Raw genomic sequence first — 22,148 nt, forward strand, 5'->3', positions numbered from 1 at the left:
TGGCAACTGCAACTTTTAACTTCACAGCGTCTGAACTACCGCCGCCATCGCTCGATTCAATTAGATTTCACCTACGTTTTTTTTTTTCTTCTATAGAGAAATGAGGCGGTGCCGCTAATGAAAAACATCACATTGCTATTTCCTCCTCCTCCTTGATAGGCATCTGGAGACGGCTGCACTAAGCACTAATATAGTATGAAAGGAGGGGGGGGGGGGGGGGGGGTGGGGGGTCTTTTGAAGGCCTTCTTTCATCATCTCCCCGAAATCCGTGTACTTACTTACTGCGAGGAACATTAGTGCCGTGGGGACCGGAGTATGAAAAGGAAAAGGCATCGGGGAAAAGGGCACCTCTGGATTATTGATGAAACTCATCAAATAATTCAGTGGGAAATGTACGGGAATGAAAACGTACAGGATGTTCCTGCGGTTAATGAATGGAGTTCATTCATGAAGCACACAGTAGGTGTTCATAACCCAGACTGACTGGCTGACTGACTGACTGACTGGTTGACTGACTAACCGACTGACTAACCGACTGACTAACCGACCGACCGACTGGAAGAGGTGAAGTCTGACATCCAGGACATGAACACTCACCTCCAGCAGGGATACTGGCTAAAGCTATTAGCTAAGCAACTAGGGTCTATAACACTATAAGCAACTGTCCCAGCCCACTAGCTCAAGGCTGGCAGGGTAGGTAGGTAGGTACAGCTATTGTATATACAGCTATTGTTGATTGTTGACTGTTGTTTATATCCTGCTTATTCTTTTTCATTGATTTTGTTGTTTATATCCTTGCTTATTCGATTATTGATTTTGTATTTCTGCCGCAATGCCGACGTCTAAATGAACCTGAACCCGAGACATTTTTACTCTTTGTATCCCGTACATTGATGTAATAAAAGCGATTCTGATCCTGATCCTGATATCGGAGTCGAGGACTCTGTCCTCCCGCTCGATGTTGAGGCACACTCAGGGTCTGGGGGTAAATAAGAAAATAAACAACGGCTGCCGCCTTTTTAATTAGATTTTATTGATCGAGAGAGACCGCTCCCTGTAATTGGCTGAGCAAGATGAATGCCTCTGTCCTGTGTGTGAGATGAGGTCAGCGGTACACAGGCATGTAGAGCAGGGAGGACAGCCTCCACCAGCCTCCACCAGCCTCCACTAATGGGTTTTTCATGGTCCTCTGTGGCTCAGTCGATAGACCTTGGTGCGAACAGCGCTTAGGTTATGGGTTTGATTCCCTGAGGAACCTTCCATGGGGGAATACCACATCGAAAAATGTACGCACTCACTGCAATGTAAGTCGCTTTGGATAAAAGCGCTAAATGACATAATGATAGACTATGTGCGTGTAGAGCCGCTGTACGTTAGCTCAGTTACGACAGCCGAGCTCCTGAACAAACAGCTGCAGAACAAACAGAGAATGATTCATTCAATTACTAGGATTGGACACCTCGGAAGACCTGTGTGACACTCTCAATTAACGGGCTGTAATTACTAATTGCTTCCAGCTGTGGAGCTGCTTGACAGGCAGAACTGTACGGTAACTTGTTATTAAGGCGGCTGGTTAACTCTCTCTCTCTCTCTGTGTGTGTGAGACATCCTGCTTTGCGTCTGTCCGCCTGTCCATATATGTGTCCCTGTCCGTGTGCATGTGTGTGTGTGCATCTGTGCGCCCGCCCGTATGTGTGTGTGTGTGTCTGTCCACCCACCTGCCTGTATGTGTGTGTGTGTGCGTCTGTCCGCCCGTGTGTGTGTGTGTGTCTGTGTGTGTGTGTGTGTGTGTGTGTGTGTGTGTGTGTGTGTGTGTGTGTGTGTGTGTGTGTTGCTCTGGGGCTCCTTCTTTGTCTGAAGAGGGACATTGATGTTTTAGTTTAGTTTTGTCCTTCTCCGTAACGCACCAGAGCACTGAGCCTCAGGAGCGCTGTCGCCTGGGGGGGTCTAGACTACCTCATAGGCCTGGGGGGAGGGGGGGGGGGGGGCTACAGACTCTACCTCACAAACCAGGGGGGGTGGGGGGGCTAGACTGTACCTCAAAGGCCTGGGGGGGGGGGGGGGGAGCAGTCCACCATCTTGAACATGGAGATGGGTTCAGAGTAAAAGAGAATACAAACAAAACAACCTCTGTTCATTTCAATGCCTGCAGAGAGAGAGAGAGAGAGAGAGAGAGAGAGAGAGAGAGAGAGAGAGAGAGAGGAAGGGAGGGCTGTTTTGTGTCAATAGGCAATTCATTAACCTCGCTACGTGTGAAACGATATGATTTCTTAAATGCAAAGTTAATTGAACGCTGTTTTTCCCGTGTGTGTGTGTGTGTGTGTGTGTGTGTGTGTGTGTGTGTGTGTATCTAATTGAGCAGGGATGCTGCCTCAGACTCCAGGTTCATTCAGTAGTTGTGTGTGTGAGTGGGAGCAGCCAGCTGCTCTCCTAGACTCTCTGGTGCTGCCTGTCCTCCTCCACGGCTCTGCGCTCCGTCTTTAGAAAGAGACACGGCTCTGAACAAACATGAGAATCAACAGGAGATGCAGCCGTCGTCCTCCAGACCAAACTGTCATTCCTCTCAGCTCCTTTTTATCACATTAGCAACTGTCAATAAGGACGGCCCGCTGAGACCTGGGATTTGTTTGATGTTTTGAGCTCGAACACACGATTCATTAACAATGAACAATGGTTTGACATCGACGCGCTCTGTCATTCCACCATGGCAGGGAGAGATGCATTCATTTCAGAAAACAACATTTCTAGGTCTCCAGAGCATTTACAATGTAGATTTTTGGCATTTTAGCAGACGCCTTTATCCAAAGCGACTTACGACAAACACATTTGTCTACATAAGTGAATCATCTAGACATATTTACAGGAAAGAAGAATGCACCGTAGGGAGTAGATACAGTCATAGTATAAATGTTCTGCCAGGCCAAATCATTCTCTCATTCAGGCTTTATTCAACCCAGAAACTGCTGGGAACGTCCCTCAGGAGAGATGTGAGAAAGAACATGCTAATGTTCCTGAGAGAACTTGCCAGTAGCCTCTCCCCCAGAAAGGTCAACATGTCATGATGTGTGTCATGTCATAGATAGATGTGGTTTCCTTTCCCCCCTCTGTGAGTTTGTTCATTTTATAAAAGCTTTTAAAGGCCAAACATGTTTCAAAAGGCAGTTTGCTGAGCTGCAGATCGGTTAAAAACCGAGTAGATCATAGTTGTATTTAAGGCGACTCATGATCTAGCCCCTGTCTCCATAGCAACCATGACTCGGCCACAGGAGACCAATCGGCCGCCTGCTGGGCACGCCGCAAAAACCCCAGTGGCCACTGGCGGTACCTTCGTAATTTACGCTTCAGTAGTTCTGCCCCAAAATGTCATTTCAATGGTGCAGTCTGTATTGTTCTTGGCCAAACGAGGTGGTTTCCAGGGTGACTGTGATGTTCTACAATTACTGAACATTTACAAATTCATGCCTTGGCTGTCGTGAAAATCTTTTCTAGCTCAGATGGGACGATAGAAGTGTTTCTCTCACCTCTGTAAAGCGCTGAGGTGGTGTGAAAGAGTCTGCAGGAACGTGCAGAGATGCTATCAGCAGGAGAGAGGCACAGAGAACGAGCCGGAAACCTTATGAACCTGCTAGACTTCAGCCCGTTACAACCGACAGTTACAATTATTAACGCTAAAGTACATCAAATCACCCTCTGTGTGCAGTATAGGCCAGTACATGGATGACTGTATGAGTACGTCATTATGTTGTATCAATAACACGATGATTTAAACAGGATTCAGTTACTTACTCAGCCTAGAGAGAAGACGCTCCACTCACTCAGCATGTTCTCAGTAATAGTTGGGACGTGTAGCCGAGCTCTACCGCATGCTCATGAATGCAACATGACAATATAGGAGCTCAATACAAATGTAACGATTAATTGATTTTAATGATGACTATGATGCATACTAAGTAGTTCATTATGACAATAAAGACACTGAAAATGACGAGACTGTTATAATAATGTGATATAAGTGATGAATTTGCCTACGGTGATGGTGAAGTTAAAGGACAATGAAATTGATGGTTATTATTATTATTTGGCTTAATAAAATGTTCAGATTAATAAATGATGACAGTTTAATGATACAGGTAGAAGAGACACTTGAGATGGTAACAGGGTACAGAGCCTGAGGAAAGTATTCAGACTCCTTCACCTTTTCTACATTATTGTGCTATAGACTATAATATTTAAAAAAATCAATGCCATCAAAAATCAATGCCAATTGCCATCAATCCACATACACAATACCCTAGAATGACAACGCGTTTCTTCTTAATTAAATGTATTAAAATTGAAATACACAAGTACATAAGTATTCAGACCCTTTGCGATGACACTCTTAATTAGATAAAATGCTCAAATGTAATCAACAAATGACTCAATAAGTTGAATTGAGTCCATCTGAATGCAAGGATAATAGTTGTAATGTCATTTGGGAATTAAGTAGTTTTTATAGGGTCTCTGATTTGCATAGGTATCAATTACACACTGTGTAGATTAGGATATCATTACAAAAGCTCAGTGTGTTATTCCCCCAAAGTCAGTCAGGTTCCAAGGCTGCCTTCCTCCCTGCCGTACTTTATCACCCAACCACACAACATTTGGCAATTAGAGGCGCGGTGCCTGGAAGGACAGATAGACTTTATCTTGTTTATTAGCCGAGGATGCTGGGTCCTTGTGTAGAGGAGTCTGGGGGCCTTGTGGATTCACTAAGGATGAACAACACAGACGCTGCTTTCATCTGGAGACTTTGTGCTTCGCTAGCGATGCGTTTTAAATGTTGTTTTCTGTCTCCTAGCGAAGAGGGCGTTCAATTAACCACCGTCATGTCAGGGAATGAAGGGGGAAGCGCTCAAATGAAGCGTTCAATTAACCACCGTCATGTCAGGGAATTAAGCTGTTTGTCCTCACAGAGGCTCTCTCTCCTCACGATTGAAGGAGCTTTTGTCAAATGAGTTGTTAAAAAGCTCTTATGCTGAAAGCCCTATTTGACAAATTTCCCGCCAAAAACCACTCCCAAGTAAACATTAGAAATACCCGATATGGACAAAAGTATTGGGACAACCGAACATCACACCCATAGGTGCTTGTTGAACTACTATATTAGGTATGAAGCAGAGAACATATGATATATTAGATATGAAGCAGAGAACATAATATGATATATTAGGTATGAAGCACGCCTCTTCCTCGTGTCTCCCAGCTGAGGTGATTGTCCAGCTGCTGGTTGGTATTGATCGTTGTTCCAGCAGGTTCCTCTGGGTTCAGCTCGTATTGATCTGACCTCAGCTGTCAGGTCATCTTCAGGCCTCTGTGTCTCTGTCTCTCTGTCTTCCGTGTCTCTGTGTCTCTGTCTTCTGTGTCTCTGTCTTCTGTGTCTCTGTCTTCTGTGTCTCTGTCTTCTGCCCTCAGTCGTATTCTGACGCCCCGCCGCAGGCGGATGCTGTTGTTCTTGTCGTGCGTCACGGTGCGGAAAAACAATTAAGCTTTAAATACAAGACTGGTTTACACAGAAACTCAGAGAAGCGTTCTAGGCGCTCGCTAGCAGTCCCTCGCTACTGTGCTAACAGTCATTCTCAGTCACCTTCAAATGAAGCGTTGTGGCTGCACAGGAAGTTACAGTTTATAAATAAATAAACACTACCTCACGCAAACACACACACAGAGAAATACAGAATTCGGGAGTTAGCCTACTGTATTATTATATGCTGCTATTATTATATGCTGAGTTTGCTGTGAGTATTTTTGTTTAGATTTTGTGAGGAGAATTGAAGACATCTATTCAGAGACTTTGTATCGTATCAGGGCTGCCAATCATTATGAGAGAGAGAGAGAGAGAGAGAGAGAGAGAGAGAGAGAGAGAGAGAGAGAGAGAGAGAGAGAGAGAGAGAGAGAGAGAGAGAGAGAGAGAGAGAGAGAGAGAGAGAGAGAGAGAGAGAGAGAGAGAGAGAGAGAGAGAGAGAGAGAGAGAGAGAGAGAGAGAGAGAGAGAGAGAGAGAGAAGGTTGTGGAGGAGAGACAGGCCATCTCTTCTATCCTGGTTGTGTAATAGGTTCTGACACACCTCCCTGGGGTCTGGCTACACACTGGAAATGGCCAGGCACGTTAGCATGCACTCTTCCTTTTAATAGCCTCGACATGACAGGCACGGAGAAGTGTGTGTGTGTGTGTATATGTGTGTGTGTGTGTGTGTGTGTGTGTGTGTGTCGTGCCTGCATGCCATAAATCTCACAAGACACTGATTCAACGTCAATGTCATATTCCCGCATGCCAGACAGCGCTGAAAGTCACGGCAAAATTATCTGCATATTTTCGTCCCTGGAATACTTAAGTGCGTGTCATTTTAAGTGTGTGTCATTTTAAGTTTGTCATTTTAAGTGTGTATCATACTTTACAATAACAGCTACAGTTTGTTATGTCTTAGTGTGTTTAACGTGTTTGTTATGTCTTATACAACGTGTTTGTCTCTATCTGCCACTCCTATTAGGCCTCAGGAACATAATGTGGATGTCATTTCTCCCATCAGCCATCCTGTTTTATTGGCAGATGCTTGTCATACAAGCCGAGGCACCTGGGATTGAATTGTGTCTCCAGAACGCCCCCGCTTCATTGGGCTCTGGTTTATTAATCACAGCCCTGTGTTACAACATTAATACAGCCCTGGATTACAATGTCAAAGCTTGTTGATGTGTTGTAGCCTTGAAGCTTCAGAGAGCAGAGCTGGCGGGGGTGTAGGCGCGGGGGGGGAGTAGGCAGGGGGGTAGTGTAGAAGATCAATGCACCTGAACCAGGCTACGCTAGCCCTGCCGCTAGCTAGCTGCCAGGTCGTGTGAGTGGGGCTTTAAACGTCCGTCTGGGGGTCTGTGTGGGGGGGCGGGGGGGCGGGTCTGTGATCTGGACCCAATCAATACCCAGTTAATTTCAGGGCCACGCTTGGTTTCTCTGACGGAGCCTCATGGTTGGGCCTTCACTGTGTGGGGGGGCTGGGGGGGGGAGGGGGGTGTCGATAATCATGACACCTCCTGCTAAGACACCCTGGCAACATCCTAGGACATCAAGGGAGATGGATGCATGGTCCCAAAGCGATTTATCCAAAGCGACTCAACAAATACATTTGACTAAGTGAACCATCTATCCACCACCAGCCAGAGCAGGAAAAGGAAATCTATGCTCAGGCCTGGAGCCATTGATAGTTGTCGTGCTAGAAGAAGGAAGATTTTAAAATTATTTTAAAATGTTTTTTATGTTATTATGACACAGGGGAAACAGGACAGGGGGACAGTAGATGTCTCAGGAGGGACAGTTCAGGTGTAGCCTGAAGAGATGGGTCTATCTACAGGAGATGTGTATACAGATCCAGGTGCACAGAGGACGCCATAGCGACGACTCTCCACGCCACTCTATCCCACCTGGAGAGGGGAAACAGCTACGCGAGACTGCTCTTCGTGGACTTCAGCTCCGCCTTCAACACCATCCTTCCAGACAGGCTAGTGACCAAACTACTAGACCTGGGTCTATCACACTCTATATGTGCGTGGATCAAGGACTTCCTGACCGACCGCCCCCAGAGGGTGCGGGTGGGCCCCCACACCTCCACAGCCCTCAGCCTCAGCACTGGGTCCCCCCAGGGCTGCGTGCTAAGCCCCATCCTCTACAACCTCTACACCCACGACTTCACCCCCGTCCACCCCAGCAACTACATCGTAAAGTTTGCAGACGACACCACCGTGGTTGTATCTCGGGGGGGGGACGAGGCGGCGTACAGGGATGAGGTAGAGCAACTGAGCAAGCTGTGCAAGGTTAACAACCTGCTGCTAAACAAGTCAAAGACCCAGGAATTCATCGTAGACTTCAGGAGGAAAAAGTCCGAGATCCAGCCCCTGCTCATCGACGGAGAGAGCGTGGAGAGAGTCTCAACCCTCCGATTCCTGGGACACAACATGCGGGATGACCTGGCCTGGAAGGACAACACAAAAGGCACCATCAAGAGGGCACAACAGCGGCTATACACCCTGAGATGCCTCAGGAAAGAACACAACAAGCAGGAGATACTGGTGGCCTTCTACCACGGCGCAGTGGAGAGCATCCTCACCTTCGGCATCTCCAACTGGTTCCACAGCTGCACAACAGCGGAGAGAAACGCGCTACAGAGAGTCGTGAGAACAGCACAGAAGATCACCGGCGCCCCCCTCCCCTCTCTGGAGGAGCTGTACAACACACGCTGTCTCAGGAGGGCCTCCAAGATCTCCAGGGACCCGACCCACCCTGGGCACGTACACTTTGTCAAGCTGCCCTCGAACAGGAGGTACAGGACCCCGGCCGCTAAGACAAACAGACTGAAGGACTGCTTCTACCACAGGGCCGTCAAGGCCCTGAACACAGAAAAGGCCTAAGTTCTGGGCCCAGGACAGTCCGGACGGATTGTATGGCAGCTAGTGCTGAGGCACAAACATGTACATTTTCAAGCCTGCAAACTGTGACACTTTAAAATGAAAAAATACTCTTTGTGCAATATGACAACCCTAGTTGACTATCTGTGCAGTATAGTACAGTGGATTGTGTACATAGCCTTTATTGATGTAAACCAGCTCCTTACCTTCTTGTGATTTTATGCTTTTATGCTTTTTCTAAAATGTGTTTTTTTTCCCACTTTCCTAACACCAGGGGAGCCACCCCTCCTAAATTTCGTTGTTTGGTACCTGTACTGTAGCAATGACAAATAAAGTCCATTCCATTCCATATACTATGTGTAGTATGTACAGTATGTGTAATATGTTTATATTTGTAGTGGTGCCGTTAGAGCATGAAGGATGAAAAACAAAAATCTAGGACACTGAGACTCTGGAGAACACAAGGGGTCAAACATCTGCTGGAATGACATTGAGTTTATTTTGACCCAAATACAGTTTTGATGATTATGGTGATGATGATGGTTGTGATGATGATTATTATGATAACGATGATGGTGATGACTGTAATGTCCTCTCTCCTCCTCCCTCCCACCCCCCCCCCCCCTCCAACACAAGGGGTCAAACATCTGCTAGAATGACATTGAATGTATTTTTGGCCCAAATACAGTTTTGATGATTATGGTGATGATGATGATAATGATGATGCATCAGCCTAACTGTAAAACTGTCCTCTCCCCCCCCCCTCCCCAACCTGACCCTAAACTCCCCCCCCAGTGGTGTGATAAAGATGATGATGATAGTGATGATAATGATGTGATAATGTTGTGGTTATGATGATTATAGTGATGATGATGATGATGATAATGATGGTGATGCGTGAGCCTAACTGTAATGTCCTCTCCCCCCCCCGCCCCCACAGTGTCACCAGACGTGTCCAGCCGCCACCGCCCCCCCCAGGGATCAGACCAGGACGCAGTGGGGGGGTCCAGCAGCTTCCAGAACCACAGAACCAGAGGCCTGGTCGTCCCGGCCTTCATACTGACTTGCTGCCTCACACTCCTCTCCTTGTAAAGCAGCGCGACGCCCCCCCCCCCCCCCCCCCCCCCCTCAAGACTCTGTTCTTTTGTATTTCCTGGTGTGACCCCCCCCCCCTCCCTCTCAAGACTGTTCTTTTGTATCTCCTGGCGTCTGGGAGATAAAGAAATAAAGGTGATCTGTCAAGAGGACAATGTGGCGGAGACGGGAGGCTGTCAAGGACTGGATGGAGGAGACAGAGGGAGGACAGCGGGATGCGGGGGGGGACAGAGGGACGCGGGAGGGTGTCATGACAGGAAAAGGAAAATGAATCAATGGCGAATAAAAAGCCCATCTACTGTGGCTGTGTGACAGAATGTGTACAGTGACATCCACGATGGGGAAAAAGGAGACACAGTCACAATAACACTGCTTGTGTTCCAATAAGCCTGCTAGCGTACTGGGTGGCACGATGCCGTGTTGGCGTTGGCTTTCTGAATGATGCTAATGTGTTTATTGGAACATATTTATATATACATATATATAAACCGAGGGTTCTGTACCTGACATCTTGTTTCACTAACAACCTGATAATACTGAGGTGTTCAACACGGCTAATGTCACTGCCGTGAATTATCCACTTTTCAAAATGACGAGAACTGAATAACCCTTTCTTTTGTACGATGTAAAAAAAAAAAAAAAAAAAGTTAAATTAATTTAATCTTATTTCATCAGATAATATATTTGATGCTTATAACTATGTTGTGTAATATGCTTTAGCACACTGTTGGCTATTACAGAATGGGAAACGTTACATTTTTGTCTTTTGCTTTTTCAGTTTTCTCCGGTATCATGTTCTGTTTACCTTCTCCTACAATACAGCTCCTCAAATGTCTTTTTAAAAAGGAATCCTGTTATTTATTTCATACTTGACGGTGATTGGCAGGCCTCACATATGGAAATATGTTTATTTCTGTCTCCAGATCCACAGTCCTGTCTGTCACAACCTGTCTTATTACACAGACACCATGCATCACATCCTGTCAGACATATATAGTCAAACACTTTTCAAGCAGTTCTGCAAGTCTAACCTGAGGTTTGAGCTGACTGGAGCTCCTGACAGTCTGGTGAGTGAACACCTCTGTGTCCACCTGGATCTCAGTGGCCCTGTCGTACCCAAACGTGTCTTTGAATGTTTATCTTTAGCTCCTTGTTCTACATCAGCAACCTTTTTATATATATATATTTCTTTTTTTTTTTACTTAGTTTTTATTTCAGTTTCAGCAACTTGTACAATCACGTCCACATTTTTGTCTATTTTTGGTTTGTTTTTGATAGGAGATTTATTGAGTTGGTGATTCATTGCTGGATTCATTCTTTTGATGACACATTTTGCCACTTTGAAGTACATTTTTGTTTTTTTTAAGTAAATCTGTGTTGTTCTGGAAGGGAAGTCGATGGAGACATGTTTGAGGAGGTATTTTCCTGGTGATTTCAGGATAACACTGGAAAATGTAAATGATACGATAGCTATTTTAGTTTCTCTAGCGAATGCATGATTTCATTTGAGATAAAGTTGTCTGACCTGAATTCCCCTCAGTCCAAGTCACAGTCTAGACGTGTCCACCTCTTTTAGTGCTCAACCCTGCACACGAGCACGGCATAGCAAGGCCTTTGAACATACAGGGAAATGTGCGCCTACGAAAGCTTTTAAGTTTCTTTGAAAATCTCCCTGTTTATAATTATGACAAGTTAAACCTGCTGGCTTTCAGGGAAGTGTTACCAGATTCATTCTATTAATACAGGGTGTTGAGCACAGAGGTGAACATGTGGGCATTCTGAGTCCCTGAGAGAGGAGAGGGAGGGAGAGATGGATGGAGGGAGGGATGGAGGGAGAGATGGATGGAGGGAGGGAGGGAGGGAGGGAGGGAGGGAGGGAGAGATGGAGGGAGAGAGGGAGGGAGAGAGGGAGGGAAGGAGAGATGGAGCGATGGAGGGAGGGAAGGAGAGATGGAGCGATGGAGGGAGGGAAGGAGAAATGGAGAGAGGGAGGGAAGGAGAGATGGAGAGAGGGAGAGAGGGAGGGAGGGAGGGAAGGAGAGATGGAGAGAGGGAGGGAAGGAGAGATGGAGAGAGGGAGGGAGGGAGAGATGGAGAGAGGGAGTGAGGGAGAGAAGGAGGGAGGGAGGGAAGGAGAGATGGAGAGAGGGAGGGAGGGAGAGAAGGAGGGCGGGAGGGAGAGATGGAGGGAGGGAAGGAGAGATGGAGGGAGGGAAGGAGAGATGGAGGGGGGGAAGGAGAGATGGAGGGTCAGTGAATGCACATGCTTTCCATCCTCGCCAACAGAGTCTCTCCAGGAGTCTGTTATCTTCTTTCAAAGTCGACCCTCCTCTGCTTTTTCACAGGGTTTGATGGGTTTTCTCTGCTTTCACAGGGTGGGATGGGTTTTCTCCTGGGGACTCAGGTGTGAGAGGACCCACGTCCTCCACGTCCTCTTCCTGGACTCACTTCTCTGAATCACTGTTCTCTGAATGTGATGCAGAAGGTTGTATTTGAGACAGAAATGATCAATTTCTCGGTGTCTGGGTTTTCTTTTTTTTTTATAGACAATCTATCTTGATTTGTCTCAACCGTACAGTTGTTTGGAACATGTGCTGAGGATCGCAGACGGCAATCTGGTAATTGTTTGTGTCACACAGACAGAAATGAACTTAAAAACGAACGGATGTGAATTACTGAGGTACTTTCTGAGGCGCCTGAACGACAGCAATTTAAAGTACTAAGCTGGGTTGACGTTAGAAGAAACCCCACAATGCACTTCTCCTACAATAGCTGCTGCTGCTGCTTCCATCTCAGCTGGTGTAAAAGTCCAATTACAGTTCAAATGGAAGAGCTGAATTTTCTGGTTCGAAAAAAGACTTTGTTTCCATGGTGAATCAATGGGCAGTTTGTCTGTTACAGTCGTGGTCTTTTATCTTCCCCGTTCTTAAACACGTCCCCAGGGCTTTCCTATGGAGATGAGAACACACTGGGGAGGATGCATATATGAATGTATTTCATGGTCTCACGGTCCCAGATTCATGATGATTCCCACAAATTCATGACTCGAATTAAAATATTCAGATATAACATATCGAATATGTTGCCTCAGGTCTGTTAGTGCAAATTATCAATAAAGGCAGCCTGTTTCGTTTCAAGATGTATAAGAAAAGATATTTAATATTCTTCTGCAGAAGGAGGAAGTTTACAGGTTCGTCAGACGCATCTGAAGATTCAAAGTTCCTCGTAAAGTCCAGATCATTCATTTCATCTCAGTATTTATGCAATCAGGTACCCTCAGGTAAGGGGTCCGCCCTCGGGTGGGGTCTAGACCAATCATGAGCAATGGGTGTGGACTTGTACATTGAGGAAGATGATGGGGGATGAAGGTTAAGGGGGAATCGGCCCACACTTTCTCCTAGTTACACAAAGGTGAAAAAGGAACACAATAGCCACAAACTGGTTTAGTCTGGTCTTAGAGTACTGGGTCTGGGGAAACACAAAAGTCCAAAACTGCTCTAGATGGCTTGGTCCATCTCGGGAGAAAAGAGAGCAATCAGGTCTTTGTAATCATTTAAATGTGTCTGTTGTCTAGCCAATGTCAAGCTTCAAGTAGAGAAACTGGTTTCATTGTGTGGTTACAACAGGAAATCAGTTTCTATAGCTTTGCCCTAGATATCCAAAGTTTGAATCTTAAATGTAGAAAAATGTCTTTTTTCATATAATAATTTTCTCTCACAGGTCCAACTAGTATATGGCTGAGACTGGGTTTGGTAATTCAATCATAACACAAACACACACACGCACACACACACACACACACACACACACACACACACACACACACACACACCTAATCAATGGCTATTGTTACTGTTTATCACTGTGATATGTAAATCTACCTCAATACACTTTTGTCATTTAGCAGAAGCCTTACAACAAATACAAGTAAGTGAATCGTCTATCCATCAGACATCGCAAGAAAAAGTAATCTATACTAGGACCAGGGGCCAATGGCAGTCAAAAATGTAATCCAGTAGTATGTATTGTATAGTCCCACTTAGACAATGATCAGTAGTTATACCTCTCCTTCCCCCCACCCCTTAACACCTGAGGCTCTCACTTACCTATTCCATCTCTCTCCCTCCATCCCTCTCTCTCTCTCTCTCCATCCCTCTCTCTCTCTCTCCCTCCATCCCTCTCTCTCTCTCTCTCCCTCCATCCCTCTCTCTCTCTCTATCCATCCCTCTCTCTCTCCCTCCCTCTCTCTCTCTAACTCTGTCTCTGCGGTAGGACATACAAACCCTTTTGCCAGCAGGCCAGAGGGTGGACTGTGGCTGGTGATCTATAATGTATAAACACAGAGAGACATAAGGAAGGACACTGCTGGTGTTGTTTTTGGGGGGGAACATTGAAAGTGACAAACAATCCTCCGTCTGTTTGCTAAAGCAGAAGGTTCCTGGCCCTGTTGCTGCTGTTAAGCCCAGATGGATGTTGTCCAGGACAGCAAGGTTAAGTCCCTCAGTTTCATTGATGACAGATCTTGGGACTCGTCCCACAGTGATTACTCTGTGGAGAGAGGCCGACTGTGAGTGTCTGACTCCTGGAAACACTCTGGAAACACTCAATACTCTGGCATCGCAACTGAAAGTACAAGCAGTGTACTGTGTACTTCAGAAAAGAGAATGTGTGTGATTTAGTCTGAAAACAAGCCGTTGTGTACTGGGTACGGTGGCAGCAAGATTACACACCTAACGGATTGAAAACATGGCTGCTCACTCCCTTTGCGAACCCCCAGACACCGGAGGAAATCCAGTATAATTTAGCGCATGGCCGGGCAAGGACCGTTGTGGAGCGCACTATAGGCATGTTGAAGGGGAGATGGCGTTGCCTTGACAGCTCCGGAGGGATATAAAGGAAGACTGAAATAAAATCATAAACATCAGTTCCCTTTAAATCTTGAATTAAACAAATGTTCTCGGCTGATAACAACATCGTTAATTTTATTACGAGCCACTTTCACTTCGCATGAATTACAGTAGGCATTAACGTGTTCGAGTGCGGCTCACATGCCTGTAATAACTCTGCATAACCAGTAGGTAATGTGCGTACGTCAAGTCAAGACCTGACGTCGAGCTACGATCGTTTCCACGGTCAAATTGACTCACGTTGAAATTGTATAAATCAATACTTTGACGTGGTTTTCTACGTACGCCACGGGTATGATCAAATTTGATCCAAAGTACTTTCTATAAATGAGGCCCCTGGGGAGGCTGGTGGAGGCAGAAATGAGAGGACGGGCTTATTGTAAAAATAAGGATTCCTCATTCCATCCCAGGCATTACAATGAGCCCGTCCTCCGATTTCTGCCTCCACCAGCCAACCACAAACCGACCTCACCCTTCCCTTTTCTCTCCTCCTCCCCCTCCTTTCAGTTCTCAAGCTGTTAGCATCTCAGAGGTGTGAGAAATGGAAAAACAGGCCCATCAATACTGGGTTTCCCTGCTGTCTGCCCCCCCACTGGGCTAAGAGCCTCCGTTTACCCCCGGTTCTGTCTTCAGATATCGGACCGGGGCGGCAGAGACGGTTTCCCAATAAATGGACTGAGCCGGTCTCCCAGCCGACAACGCCACTTCCTTTTCTACATACAGCTTTTACCTCAGAGCAGCGCTGCTCGCTACCGCCTCCTCATCCTTATTTCCCAGAGGATGTAGATATTTATATATTTATATATTTATGCAGACGGACAAATGTATCTTTGTGATTGAGAGCAGGCAGGTGGAGAGAGAGAGAGAAGGGGGAAGCTGTTGAATGACAACAGGATACAGGTTGACATTTGTGTTTTTTCGAGGATTCAAGATGGCAGCTGTCGCAGGGAAGGGTGTTGAAACTGTATTAAAACAGGTACAGTGTGTGCATATGGTCATAATCAGTCTGGTTACTAACACTGCAGGAGGCCGTCTGTAATTCATCTATTCATCTGGCTTCTCCCTCTGTGAAGCGTTACCATGGTTTCCAGATGGAGTCGGTTAAGATCGAATCAATAGAGAATGGGAATGAACTCTCAATACAGTACACTATTATTATTATTATTATTCTTGCCGAAGTTTGACTAGACGTTTGACTTGACACACGCACCTCATGTTAAGACTCATCCTGAGGAGAATTCAGTTTATTGACTGTAATTGATTTGCTTTTCTGTATTTGCTCTACAATAATCTCATTATGTGAGGCTCTCTGAGTTAATTTGATATGTTCATACTGCACTGTCTGGATGCTACTGCACTGTCTGGATGTTACTGAACTGTCTGGATGTTGAGGGGAAATTGTCTGATTTTCAAGAGAAGAAGAGCTCACGCATTCTCTCTAATACTGTGCACACAGGGGAGGTTGTAGAGTGGTACAGTGGAGGTTGACAGAGGTAGAAATAATGATACCGTTCTCCATTCATTACAATGAGCTGTCCTACGATATCTACCTCCACCAGCCTCCCCTTTGATGGAGCTAAACATCAACAACAACAACTCAGAATACTCAGATAACACCTTGTGTAACCGAAAAACAGTGTTTTTGAGAAATCTGTGATTATGCAACCAGAGTTTTAGTAAACAGTCTGAAAGAAGCCGTTGCATATCATGGAAATGCTCGCAGGAGTACACCCGCTGGATTATGTCTCAATGTGTCAGTTAGAAATATGAAGGTAAAGATGGCTGACTTTGCTCCCGTTTTAGTTATTTTGTTGTGTGTCATCTGTCATTCTTCTCTGCAACATTTGGCAGACAAGAACCGACATCTTGAAATTGATGATTTACTGTAGATCTAGATAGTTGTTGTCTTACAGTTTTACTTTCTCAACCAATCAAAGTCAGCACAGTTAAGTGAAACTACAGCTGTTGTGAAGGGATGGGCCTCGGCTGTTAGCCACTGAGAGAGAATGCATTGTCAGAACGCACAGATTGTCAGAATGTTAGAATGTTAGAATGCACAGATTGTAAGAATGTTCGAATGCACAGAATGTCAGAATGCATTGAGAGAATGGATTGCTCTGTCCAGTAGTGACAATGCATCTCTCTGAGAGTGCTGTTAGGATGTACGTCCCAAATCACCACTAGAGATTACCAGCTCAACATCATTAACCATGTCAGCCTGAAGAGTTACAAACCATTAGCCGAAGACAAGCTTTCCTAATGGCGTCGCCTCGCTGAAGGAGAGGGTTGGAGTCTTGATTTGGAATTAACAACTGTCTCATTCATTTGTCTTTGTCGGTTACTCCAATAATCCATCAATAGTCATCCACATGACTGGACTGCCGTGATAGAAACACAATTGATAACTTGTGAAAGCCTTGAAAGTAGCAACACTTTTGTGGTACTGTTTTTTACAGTCTATGTTTGCTAATAATGATGCCATCCTCTGGTCTACAGGACAAGTTAACTTATCTTTTCCTTGTCCGAGAGCTCAAGTTACTAGATTAGATTGTTTGACAAGGCAGCTACATTGACAAGGCAGCATACATTGACAAGGCAGCAAACATTGACAAGGCAGCATACATTGACAAGGCAGCAAACATTGACAAGGCAGCTACATTGACATGGCAGCAGACATTGACAAGGCAGCATACATTGACAAGGCAGCATACATTGACAAGGCAGCATACATTGACAAGGCAGCATACATTGACAAGGCAGCAAACATTGACAAGGCAGCATACATTGACAAGGCAGCATACATTGACATGGCAGCAGACATTGACAAGGCAGCAGACATTGACAAGGCAGCATACATTGACATGGCAGCATACATTGACAAGGCAGCATACATTGACATGGCAGCATACATTGACAAGGCAGCATACATTGACAAGGCAGCATACATTGACATGGCAGCATACATTGACATGGCAGCAGACATTGACAAGGCAGCAGACATTGACAAGGCAGCAGACATTGACAAGGCAGCAGACATTGACAACGTAGCATACATTGGCAGAATACCGGCAATGGTGCTGGTGTTTCTTCCGATGACATTTTGCGTTTCCGAACACAAAATGTACTTGACAAGCGGACAAGCCTTAATGTTGAGCACTGGTACTGTAGCATCCTCACACACACACACTCTCTCTCTCTCTTTTTAAGACAGGTTGGCACTGTAGAATCTTCCTCGCACGCACGCACGCAAACACACACTCACACACACACACACACACACTCTCTCCCTCTCTCTCTTTTTAAGACAGGTGGGTATTGTAGCATCCCCCCTCACACACACACACACACACACACACACACTCTCTCTCTCTCTCTCTCTCTCTCTCTCTCTCTCTCTCTCTCTCTCTCTCTCTCTCTCTCTCTCTCTCTCTCTCTCTCTCTCTCTCTCTTTTTAAGACAGGTGGGTACTGTAGAATCTCCCACACACTCACGCTCTCTCTCTAAGACAGGAGGGCTGATCCAGTAGACTTCTCTGTGGGAGCAGCATGCTAATGCTAATGCTAATCTGGCCTCTCAGTACTCTGTCTGCCCCCAGGGAGGATTCAGCACTCTGACTATTCTGGTCTTTACTAAGATCAGCTAATCTGTTAGCATCCAGGACAGATCTGCTGTGTCATCCTGTCTTTCATTCAGGAAGGGAGAGAGGGGGTGAGAGAGAGAGGGGGAAGAGAGAGAGGGGGGGAGGGAAGGGGGATGAGAGAGAGTGAGTGAATGAGGGAGAGAAGGGGGGGGGGAGAGAGAGAGAGAAGGGGGGGTGAGAGAGAGAAAGAATCAAGTTTTGTCATGGGAGCAGAGCAGGGAGAATGAAACCTTTCAGTCCACAGCTGAATGACCAGGAGAGAGAGAGAACAGAGAGCGAGAGAGGGAATGGGATACCAGGAGAGAGAGAGGAATACCTGGGACAAAACTAAGCCACCAGCAGACGGACCATGACACAGTACAGCTGGTGACCCCTCCACCCCACCACACTACCCTCAGGCAATGGTCACCCCCCAAAACTTCAGCCCGTTCACTCCACTCTTCCACCTCTGCTGGCCGACCGGCCCCACCACCTCTACGGCAGTCATGCTGCCCGATCACGTCTCTTCACAACACTGGCTCCCCGCTGGTGGAATGAGCTTCCCACGGCTGTCAGAACTGCAGAGTCACTCCCCATCTTCCGTCAGAGACTGAAGACCCATCTCCTCTCAGGTTACACCTTAACTGCTCCTCTTGAGACATCTACTACCCCCCAGCACTGTGTCTCCTGAGACATCTACTACCCCCCAGCACTGTGTCTCCTGAGACATCTACTACCCCCCAGCACTGTGTCTCCCGAGACACTGCTTCCACCTATACTGGGTCTCCTAAGATTTCTACTCCCCCCCCCCCTTGTACTGTTTCTCCAGTGTCTATATAAAAAAATCTTTCTTTCTTTTATCACGACGACTGCCAATAGCCCCTGGCCTGAGCTAGATTACTCTTCCTGCTACGACTGGTGAATTGATGAGTCAAAATGTAGTCACTTGCTAAGTCAAATGTAAGTCGCTTTGGAATAAGGCGTCAGCTAAATGCCAATAATGTAAATGTAATGGGTACAGTACCGCGTGTGTGTGTGTGTGTGTAGGTCCAGAAGAAGCTGGACACAAAGACTTCCCACACAGTGACAGAGAACACTCACCAGGGTCAACCCTTGTGAGAGGAACCACACACACACACACACACACACACACACACACACACACACACACACACACACACACACACACAGTAGTTAACCGTAGTATAGTGTTATAGATAGTGTTGGGGTAAACCGGGTGCAGAGTGACCTGTCACACTGAAAGCAGACCCACCACATAGAATCTGGCTGAAATCAGAGGAGGCCTGCAAGATGTATACAATTTTCAAATTCCTGGCGACTCTGTCAGCATGCACCCTCCTTTCAATGGTGATGTTTACTGGGGTCCCAGGGGGGGGGTTTGGGTTCCGATAAAGCATTTCATGACTTAGCCTCAAATAATGTGGAAGGTAACACAACAAGTGGACTATTAATCAATGATATTAGCGATCACCTGCCGGTCTTTTCATTGTATGAATGTAATCAATTTGCTGCCTTGTTATGAATATGATGTCTAACTATCTCCTTCAATCTCATAACCATAACCTCCATCGCTAGGAGAACAACAATGGAAGCGCTTATTCAGTAATTCTTTGTTTGTACATAATTTGTATCTGATGAAGAAGAATAAGGTCATTTTTATATAGAACACGTCTCAAAGGCAGCCTTAATAACTTGAAAAAATCCCCAATGAACTTATTTATGGTTTTCATTAGAACCCATTTAGCGAGCCAACTCTAACGGGAGCGGAAATTGAAAACGCAGATTTAATTTTGTATCATGTCCGTATTTCCCAGGGAGCGTCTCCCGTCTCCAAAGCCCACATGCTATTAGCCATAAGCCATGAAGCAATTACAATTAGCGCTTAAATGAAACGTGTCATCAGAGAGCTGCTTTTCACTTACGTCCTGTGACCTTATTATTTACACTTCCTATTTTCACTGAGTAGAAACCGCCGGTTCACGAACGGTGAAGGGCGAGGAGAGACTGTGAGCGCTGCGATGTTCTGAAACGGGAGCAGTGTTGCCAGATTGGCCGTATTCCCGCCCACAGTACGAGAGGCGACTGAGAGCAGCCTAATCTCAGATCCCAGAAGGGAGAGAGAGAGAGACAGAGAGAGAGATAGAGAGAGAGAGATAGAGAGAGAGAGACAGAGAGAGAGAGAGAGAGAGAGAGAGACAGAGAGAGACAGAGAGAGACAGAGAGAGAGAGACAGAGAGAGAGAGAGAGAGAGACAGAGAGAGAGAGAGAGAGAGAGAGAGAGAGAGAGACAGAGGGAGAGAGAGAGAGAGACAGAGAGAGAGAGAGACACAGAGAGAGAGAGAGACAGAGAGAGAGAGAGACTGAGAGAGAGAGAGACAGAGAGAGAGAGAGACAGAGAGAGAGACTGAGAGAGAGAGACAGAGAGAGAGAGAGACAGAGAGACAGAGAGAGACTGAGAGAGAGAGAGACAGAGAGAGAGACTGAGAGAGAGAGACAGAGGGAAAGAGAGAGAGAGACAGAGGGAGAGAGAGAGACAGACAGAGGGAGAGACAGAGAGAGACTGAGAGAGAGAGAGACTGAGAGAGAGAGACTGAGAGAGAGAGAGAGACAGAGAGACTGAGAGAGAGAGACAGAGAGAGAGACTGAGAGAGAGACAGAGGGAGAGAGAGAGAGAGACAGAGGGAGAGAGAGAGAGAGACAGAGGGAGAGAGAGAGAGAGACAGAGGGAGAGAGAGAGAGACAGAGAGAGACTGAGAGAGAGAGAGACAGAGAGAGAGAGAGAGACAGAGAGAGAGAGAGAGAGAGACAGAGAGAGACTGAGAGAGAGACAGAGAGAGACAGAGAGAGAGAGAGAGACAGAGGGAGAGAGAGAGAGAGACAGAGGGAGAGAGAGAGAGAGACAGAGGGAGAGAGAGAGACATAGAGAGAGACTGAGAGAGAGACAGAGAGAGAGAGACAGAGAGAGAGAGAGATTGAGGAGAAGGGAGACTCTGAACCAGGGAAACAAAGTCCTCCCAGCGCGTGTGCTGCCTCTGGGTGTCTCTGTGTGTTTGCTGCCCTGTGTTAGCTAACCCTAACCCTGTGTTAGCTAACCCTAACCCTGTGTTAGCTAACCCTAACCCTGTGTTTGGACGTTTCACATCGTTGCTTTATCCAATATTCATACACATAAATAATTGTACAGACGGAAAAAAAGCAGATTCATAATGAATAATTCCTCTTCAGCTGCTGGGAAGCTGTTTCATGTTTTGTCCCATTGAAGTGTTTGGTACAGAGCACGGAGAACAAAGGGAACGATGGTACTGGGTTACGATGCCACTCCTGGTCAATACACTTATTGATATTATATACTGTTACTCTCCTGGTATATATTATTTTGTTTTATTTAACCTTTATTTAACCAGGCAAACATGTAAGAACACATTCTTATTTACAAATGCAGCCTGACCAAAAAGCAATGGCTCTTTGGGGGGGGGGACCTATCTCCACACTTCGTATATACTTATTGATACTTTTATACTTATTGAACTAACCAAGCATACCACTTGACTGACTGTCTCAAACAGTTAACTGCAAAACTGCTTTTCAAAAAACTACTTTTTACCTTTTTAACAGTGTAGGCCTACTATAAAGCTTCACCAGAGGGTACTTCAAGTCAAGTGCATTTTTAACAGGAGCGTTCCGTCTTTTTAACCTCAGCCCATTGGTGACACATGACTCTGATACACAGCATTGTTCTGGTGTGCTGATCTAGTCACAGCTCATGTTCCTGTAGAGCCGGTGGGTTTGTCTCAAGGTCGGTGTCGGAGCTAGAGGGCACAGAAGGTCTTGGTGAAGGGAGACTCATTAGTCTAATTTTGTGCTGCTGTTCACGTGTGCTTCTGTTCATGTTTACTGCAGCATGTTTGTGTTTACGTATTTGTGTTTACCTCAGCGATTATTTGAGAAATAATGTGGTGTTAAAACAGGGAAAGGGCGCTGGGGCCAGTCAGCCTCAACAGATCCTCAGGAACGGGGGAGGAACACGGGGAGATTCTGAGAGGAAATGCAGATTTAGGGGCGGGTTAGCAGCAGT

The 22,148-nt window shown here is 46.1% G+C and overlaps 1 protein-coding gene across 1 annotated transcript in view; it reads left to right on the top strand.

Moving 5' to 3' along the window:
- Positions 1-9,693, top strand: part of LOC308165643 (uncharacterized protein) — a 102,207-nt gene extending 92,514 nt beyond the window's left edge. The window contains exon 6 of the mRNA XM_080539793.1: positions 9,372-9,693. Coding sequence (XP_080395919.1) covers positions 9,372-9,523 — 152 coding nt within the window. The 3' untranslated portion in view covers positions 9,524-9,693. The remainder of the gene's footprint in view (positions 1-9,371) is intronic.
- Positions 9,694-22,148: the final 12,455 nt, after the last annotated feature.

The sequence above is a fragment of the Nansenia antarctica genome (genome assembly GCF_963989245.1).
Source record: "Nansenia antarctica genome assembly, chromosome: 9".
Classification (NCBI taxonomy): domain Eukaryota; kingdom Metazoa; phylum Chordata; class Actinopteri; order Argentiniformes; family Microstomatidae; genus Nansenia; species Nansenia antarctica.